Source organism: Rhipicephalus sanguineus, chromosome 2 (assembly GCF_013339695.2).
Source record: "Rhipicephalus sanguineus isolate Rsan-2018 chromosome 2, BIME_Rsan_1.4, whole genome shotgun sequence".
Taxonomy (NCBI): domain Eukaryota; kingdom Metazoa; phylum Arthropoda; class Arachnida; order Ixodida; family Ixodidae; genus Rhipicephalus; species Rhipicephalus sanguineus.
The window spans coordinates 232,540,583-232,549,113 of record NC_051177.1 but is presented as its reverse complement, the minus strand read 5'-3'; the positions used below and the strand labels follow the sequence as shown (position 1 = coordinate 232,549,113).

At 46.2% G+C, this 8,531-nt stretch overlaps 1 protein-coding gene across 1 annotated transcript; it reads right to left on the bottom strand.

The window, feature by feature from the left end:
* Positions 1 to 5,102: 5,102 nt before the first annotated feature.
* LOC125757463 (uncharacterized) lies at positions 5,103 to 5,840 on the bottom strand. Its single transcript, XM_049413067.1, has one exon. The coding sequence runs from the start codon at positions 5,838 to 5,840 to the stop codon at positions 5,103 to 5,105; it is 738 nt and encodes a 245-aa protein (XP_049269024.1).
* Positions 5,841 to 8,531: the final 2,691 nt, after the last annotated feature.

The window sequence follows — 8,531 nt, the reverse complement described above, 5'->3', positions numbered from 1 at the left end:
AGCGACAGGGGAGGGTGAGGGGGAAATGGGTGAGGTAAAGTGGAGAGGGAGAGGGGAGGGGAGAGGGGATGTGATGAGGGGGAGGGGATATGGGAAGTGGAGAGGAGATGAGGTTGGGGAGAGGGCTTGCGCATGCGCAGTAAGGGTGGTCACGCCGCACACCACCACCACCGGATTGAACTCCGCTATAAGATGCTTCACATCTAAAATACGCCTAGAGTTTTGAAACTATTCACAACTTCTATTTCAGAATTGTTTAGCACTAATCGGGGGACTGCACAGCATTTGTTTCGCGGGTGAAACAAAACTGCCTTGGTTTTACTGATGTTTAGCTTTAGTTCATTATTAGTAGCCCACGAGTGAATGGAATGAAGTGCCTCATTTGCTCCATCCGAGAGACATGCAACATCCGAACCCGCGAAAAAGAAACTCCAGGCTTGCGCTGAAACCGCAGCACAGTCACAGCGAAAGATGGACGTTTCTAGAGCCCGTTGTAAGCTCTCTTGGGGCTACTAATACAAGTACCCGCTACGCCATAAATACAGGCAAGGTACCCACTACGCCGTAAATCACAATTTTTGTGAAGTTGGGAAGCACCTACTAAGTCATTATTCGTCATTCTGCGGAGAAGCGAGGCACCAGCTACACGACTGTAAGGCATTATGTGCACTTTGTTTACACGACGACTGATGACGATGAAGAATTATGGCACAGCCCTTTGTAATGGGTTGGAAGCTTTAAACGGCCCACCAGTTAGCAATTTGCATTGGGTGACGCCCGATCGCTATATCCCTCTCCCGTCATGCTGTATAACATACGTTGACGTGGGATAGGGAGGGGGTGGTGCGAAGAACTTTACTGAGACCCCGAGGAAATGGATCATGCGCTTATGGGCTTCCTTGGCAACCAATACAAGTGCACTTGCGAGGAACCCACTACGCTATAAATTATTGTAATTTTTGAGAAGTAGGGAAGCAGACACTATGCCATTTTTCGTCATTCTACGGAGAGCCGTGGTACCTGCTAACCGCTGTAAGGCATTATGCGCTTTGTTGATACTGTGCCTTATGACGATGAGGCATTATGGCCGAGCTCTTTGTAATGGGTTGAAGGATTCAACAACCTACTCGTTGCGCAATTCGCATTGTGTGACGCCTGGTCACAGAATTCGCGTAGTGCGACGCTTGGTGCTTCTTTTACTTTTCTACCACGCTACAACGCATATGTTAATGCGGTTCCTTCCCGACATGAAGCCTGTATAGGACCTTTTTGCAAAGCAGTTTCAAGCACCGGCATGGCTCAGAGGTTGAATACTGGGCTCCCACGCAGAGGACCCAGATTCGAACCTCGTTCCATCCTGGAATTTTTTTCTTATTTCTTTTTTTTTCTTATTTCGAGCGATAGTGGTTACGGACACCGGCGGCGGCGGCGGCGGCGCACAACTACGGCACCAAAAACGGCCGCTCAAATGATCTCATAACAGCTTTCGTTGTAAAAGAGGCTAGTATCGTCAGCGTATAGTATATGTTTTGCCGTAGGATCAATATTAACAATGTCGTTAATGTAAAGAACAAAGAGAAAAGGACCGAGAATGCTCCCCTGTGGTACACCTACATTGACTGGTTTAATTGAAGAATAGTGACCATTAACCATGACAAACTGTGAACGATGTTGTAGATAGGATGAAATAAGCAACAAAGCTTTTCCTCGAATGGCATAGTGCTCCAATTTTTTATTTAGTATGTTGTCGTTAATAAGATCAAACGCTTTTGTGAAATCCAAAAAGATACCAAGCACGAAGTTCTGACTTTCAAACATTTCAAGAATTATTTCTTTTTGCGTGAGCAATGCCAGCTCAGTAGACTTATCTTTTCGGAAACCGTACTGCGAATCCGTTAAAATGCTGTAACAGTCAGTGAATGAAACCAATCGTGCTGAAATTATTTTTTCAAAACCTTTTGAAAACGCAGGGAGAATGGAGAGTGGACGGTAATTTCCAAGATCATTTTTATCGCCTTTCTTGTAGATAGCTGTAACTTTAGCACACTGCATCCTACGCGGAAATACTGCACATGAAATACAACTGTTAATTATATGCGTTAAACATGGCGCAATTAAGCCAATGACAAATTTTACCGGTTTGATCTGAAGTCCCGCATTATCTGTAGCTGTGCTGTTTTTTAGGCTAGTGTAGGTTGCAATAATTTCCGATTCAGATGTAGGCCACAGAAACATTGTGTCCTCACAACGCGGCTGCATGTAGGGGAAGCTGTCACTTCCTGATGATAATGGAATGTTGCGAAGGAATGAATAATTAAATGCATTCGCTAATTCTTCACCGGAAATTTCGAGGTTATCTTTTACTATCCTAGTAATATGTTCAGTTGACTCCTCTGCTTATTATCATATTTAGTTTGCGCCACATGTCTCCAGAGCTTTGTCTCGCAGAAATGAGTCGATGATATTAATACCTGTTTTTAGCAGTGCGAAGTTCTTTAGTTACATAATTCCTATATTTTTTAAAGGCACTAAGCACATCGGGACATCTAGTCTCAATAAACTTTTTGTACAACTGGTCCCGTTTCCTTATGAAAAGCAAATGTTCACTCGTTATCTATGGTTTACGAGCTTTCTTTGGTCGGTTAAATGTTTTTTGTGGAAAGCGTGCATCGTAGATGGACGTAAATTTTCCTAAAATTGTATCATAGGCTATTTCTGGATCGTTTTCGCTAAGAACATCATTCCAACTTTCATGTAAGATAGCCTGACGGAAAGTCGTTAGCGTGGAAGCATTGATTAACCCGTAAGAAAACATCACCGCTGATTCAGAGTGGTGAATAATTTCAGATGAGACATTTACAGATAAATATGGGAGGATGATCACTGAGGGAGTAGTTAATGACACCAGAGTTTACACGTGTCTCATCAAAATTGGTAATAAAGAGATCAATAAGTGTTTCTGTGGTTGTTGCCAGTCGCTTTGGAGAAGTGATTACATTTTGACAGTTGTGTATGTCTAAGAGAGACTCGAAGGTGGCTTTATTAGGGCTATCGGTCATTAAATTAATATTAAAGTCGCCGCTGAAGATTATGCGATACTTGTAATAATTTACAAATTCAAAGAGGGAATCTAAAAGGAACTCCAGGCCTGCGCTGAAACCGCAGCACAGTCACAGCGAAAGCTGGAAGAGCGGCGTTTCTAGATCCCGTTGTAAGCTCTCTTGGGGCTACTAATACAAGTACCCACTACGCCATAAATAGAAGCAAGGTACGTACTACGCCATAAATCACAATTTTTGTGAAGTTGGGAAGCACCTACTAAGTCACTATTCGTCATTCTGCGGAGAAGAGAGGCACCAGCTACACGTCTGTAAGGCATTACGTGCACTTTGTTTACGGGACGACTGATGACGATGAAGAATTATGGCGCAGCCCTTTGTAATGGGTTGGAAGCTTTAAACGGCCCACCAGTTAGCAATTTGCATTGGGTGACGCCCGATCGCTATATCCCTCTCCCGTCATGCTGTATAACATACGTTGACGTGGGATAGAGAGGGGGTGGTGCGAAGAACTTTACTGAGACCCCGAGGAAATGGATCATGCGCTTATGGGCTTCCTTGGCAACCAATACAAGTGCACTTGCGAGGAACCCACTACGCTATAAATTATTGTAATTTTTGAGAAGTAGGGAAGCAGACACTATGCCATTTTTCGTGATTCTACGGAGAGCCGTGGTACCTGCTAACCGCATGTAAGGCATTATGGCCGTGCTCTTTGTAATGGGTTGAAGGATTCAACAACCTACTCGTTGCGCAATTCGCACTGTGTGACGCCTGGTCACAGAATTCGCGTAGTGCGACGCTTGGTGCTTATTTTGCTCTTCTACGACGCTACAATGCATATGTTAACTGGTTCCTTCCCGACATGAAGCCTGTATAGGAGCTTTTTGCAAAGCAGTTTCAAGCACCGGCATGGCTCAGAGGTTGAATACTGGGCTCCCACTCAGAGGGTCCAGGTTCGAACCTCGTTACATCCTGGAATTTTTTTTTCTTTTTTTGAGCGATAGTGGTTACGGACACCGGCGGTGGCGGCGGAGGACAACTGCGGTGTCAAAAACGGCCGCTGAAATGATCTCATAACAGCTTTCGCTGTAAAAAGCTAAAGAAAACAGAAACGTCGCCGTGAGGGGGGCGATAGAGCACACGCAAAATAAGTTTCCGTGATTTGAGAACAAGTGCTTCATAGCTAGGAGTAGCGCAGCAGAAGTCAGAAAGTAATTCGCACTGCATGCTATTTGACACTAAAATAGATACGCCTCCGCCACGCTTCGCAGGGTGGTTTACAAAATAAGATTTGTATCCGTGCATTTCAAAGACATCCTCTTCTCAGATAAACCACGTTTCCGTGAACGTTACAATATCAAATAAAATTTTAACCTGCCTAAAAAACATTCAATATCCTCGTACTTGTTGCGACCGGATCTCAGATTAAAATGGACACAATTACAGCAGTGCTGACACTGAGAAATTAGGTCATCCACTTGCATCATTTTTACAGATTCATGCGCCATCGTAAGCATCACAGGCGACCAAAACACTTTTCATGCAGTATATTCCAGCGGACAAAGCATTGCACGTTCCAAACCAGGACAAACCAGCACGTTCTGGCTTTCACTAGTGCGCATAAATGAACGCACCATGACTGCCGATTCCCGGCAAAGGCTATCAGCATTTGCTGTTCCAAAAAGTTTGCCAACATTAGACTATCAGTGGCTTCACAACACGCTAACACTCCCATTTCTTTGACGGTACCCGATAACAACATCGCAACAAGAAAAACTGTAACCATGTTTGAATGCCTCCGCATTAACAGCCGAACCAAAAAGATAATTTCATATCATTCACGGAATGTTTTCACAAGAAGTGATACAGAAATAATAAGGGTTATATGGTTCGCTCGCAGCCATCGTGTTAGATTTAATTCTGCCAATTTTTCTCAGCTAAACCTGTTTTAACGTTTCTTTTATTTAAAATGTGCAGCCATAATTCATTTCTCTTGTATTGGACGCCTTCAAACTGCGCTCGGTAAGCACGCAGAGCTGTTCATTGGATCTTCTCTAGATCGTGCTCCCGCTTTATGGCAAGTGTCTCTGAACCATCCGATTTTTTGGCGAAGATCTTCCCGTTGCGGCACCATACGTATTTCCATCCACTTTCCCGCTTTTTGGTTACAGCCATTCGAAGAAGACGTTTTAATGTTGGACATAGGTGTTCATTGACGTAAACAGGCGACACCGAGTTGTTGCCAAAGTCACCGTTCTTTAGGCGCAGCTTTTTCGCTTTCTCAAGCAGGTCATCTCGCTTCTGTCGTCTCGTGAACTGCCCAATAATACAGCCTGGCTTGTTGCTAGCGTGAACGCGGTGACAAGCCTCTATGTCATCTGGTACAACGTTCGCTCCCGAAAGCTGTCCTAGTTTGCAAACAGCAGCAGTTGCGTCCTCGTTGGGGTTTTCCTCAATGCCTTTGATTTCAATGTTCTCGTTCCTCGAGTATTGTTCAGAATGTCGCAGACGAAACTCAGCGTCTGCAAGGCGTTTCTTGAGTTCAGTGCGTACATTACTATTCTCTTCCTTGAGCTCGGCATTCTCCGCCTTGATGGCGTCATAATTCTGTCGCGCGTCTTCAAAGACAGCATTCATGTGTTCCATACTGTGAGCATCATCACGAAGTTCCGCTCGCAGTGCTTTCATCTGCGTGCGGAAATCCCTTTCTATGGCCTTGCGAGCTGTTTTTAGCTCCTGCCGCAGCTCATCCCTTAATTCATTGACCAACTTCTGCATGACTCAAAACAGGATCAATGTACACACACAAAACTACAAAACAAACACTAAGCGAAGGCAGCAGTGACAGTGACTAAGCAACTAAAGAAATAGCACAGAAGCTGGCACTCGTGTACCAGAACTAACCTGTAAATAGGCAATGCAGATGCGTGAGTTGCTTGACCGCTACGCTGTCACTGCTGCCAAAGAAGCGCACGCCCACCGAACAGCTCGTTTATGACTCGTCGTCCCGCATTTTCCACAGGTAAGCAGTCTTCGGCAGCCCTGAGACGCGTGACCACACCTTTGGAATTTAAAGCATCGACGCGGGTTTAGAATGAAAGGCCTTACAGGAAGTTTGACGTAGCCGGTTTCTATGTTCTCGGGTAGTGTGCTGCAGGCAAAAGTAAGGATCAAATGCTTGGTCAGTATTTCGGTGTTGTCGCGCCTTATCTTGATTCGTTGGACATGAGTGACATATTAATCTGCCCATCCATCTAGTAGCTCTTCCTCGCTGAGGCCAATCAGGTCCTCATCAGACACTACACCTGTGACACTATTCATGTTCCGGTGTGCGCTCACAGGGATCGGAAAATTTCCGAAAGCAACAAGATGGGCTAGTTTGTCGTATTGCTGATCTCGTACTTCTAGGAGTAAATCGCCAGCTGCCATTCTTGTGACCTTGTAACCAGCTCCAATAATTTCTCTGAGGCATTTCGCAACGAGGAATGGCGACATCCCTCGTGCTGACTTAGTTTCATGTTCACTGCGTATGACATGGTATTTGGGAAATGATTGTTTCTGTTGCATGGATAACGTTAGCGTTTCATCGGTGCGCCACCGTTTGAGGGAGCGATCAGTTGGTGAAGGGTCAATATTTGCCATATAGGACGTGAAAATTTCGGCAGCGATGCTGAGCACCCAGAACCGAGCCCAACAAGGGGACGCTACAAGGTTGGATAACGCTTGGAGACGCCAACCATGCATCGCTGCTATAACCTTAATAACTACTATCCGAGGTTGGATAACTACACAAGGTTAACCCTCGCCGCCAGGAAAAATTGGAATAGACGGAAGAGAGAAGTAGACAGGAAAGATATGAAGTGAGAGAAGAAGACGAAGATGTGGGGAAGGAGATATAGGAAAAGTCGACTGCCGATTTCCCCTGGGTGGGTGCCGTCTACGTTAAGCCGGGGCCAAAGGAGTGGGTTGCCTCGGCAGGGGGGCCTTAAAGGTCCAATCACCCGGTGTCGACTCAACCCCCAGGTAACCTTTTCCCCGGACACGGCAAAGCGACGCACGGCTAGGCGTGGGAGGGGGTCGAAACCCCCCCGTTAGCTCGGGTCCCTGGTGTCGCTACACACCAAACGCCTGCTTGCGCAGACACCCCTGCGGGGATACGCACGCGCCACACCGCGCCGCTTTGACGCATGCGCATTTGCGTGGGCCCAGCGTCCCTCTTGTACGGAATGTCATAGTTTTCTTTATTTCCTATTTATTCCTTTTTTTGGCGGTGCACATCTTAAACGGGATGGGCCATCAAATTTTCATCCTTCCTGAGTGATCTGCCGCAAACCACATTAAAATAGGATAATTTGTAACAAATCACAGCCCAATGAAGTAGGTCAGTTCTAAAAGAATTACTAAAAGAATACAAGAGCTTGTACATTCATACACTAGATATACATAATGGCGTCGTCACCGAATCGAATCACCGCGCTCGCCGATAAAATTTCCTATTACTTGCAGTGAAAGCCTCCGCTGCGGTGAGACTACCAAAACGCTCGCAGTCGGCGCTCGTTATTGTCATGATACATTACTCGTGGCCTCAGAGATTAGCTCCCGCGACGCGCCGTTGCTAGTGTTCCTCAGGCCGTTCCATTCGCACGGGGAGAGCGCAATCGGAGAAAGTGGTTGACAGCCAGAAGAGTGTCGGTTATTCCACGCTGAGCTTCTTTAGTGAGCTAGGGGATCCTACAGACCCGCCGTTAATGAACTTGGACTAAGGTCGCCATCACGCGGAATATTAAAGAGTTAACAGAATAATCATACCACGGCCGGGCTAGAAACGCGAAGGGAAACGCGACGCGTCTCCCATCTAGCCCCGCCGTGATTTCTGACAGGGCGAATGGGGAACGCGGTGCGACAGCCTGGGAAGCGTGGGAAAGCTATTCTTTATAATTGTCACGTGGTCGTGACGTCGACGAAGGCAGCAGTCAGCACGTCAGAGATGAAACTCTTTATTTGACCGAAGATGTGGCCGGGAAACTGAAAGTCAAACTACAGCAATAAACTGATAGCGGCGAACAGAGCGTCGACCGTCGATCAACTGACAAGCGGTCAAGCACGTCGGCTTTTATACAAGCGCTATCGAACTTTCCAGCGATATCGCTGGTGGCGGCGTTATCTCTCGACAAAGCTGCAACATTCGCGTGCGGTGCGCAATCTTGACGGGACGTTCTAAAACAATCGCGAAGCTTCTTACACATCGCGGCGCGGCCTTCGCAGCGCGTTGCCCACAGGCTTTGTGGGTGAAGCTTCAACTCATGAATAATAAGAGGCGCGGCAATGCCGCCCTCTGAAAAAGCATCGTCCCGATGCTTAAAAACAGAACATGAATGCATGCAATACTAAAGAAAACTAATAAATCAAGCAGACATTAGAGTCCTCAGCTGCGTTAACGAGCATAGTACGGTTTAAGGCGCACCACAT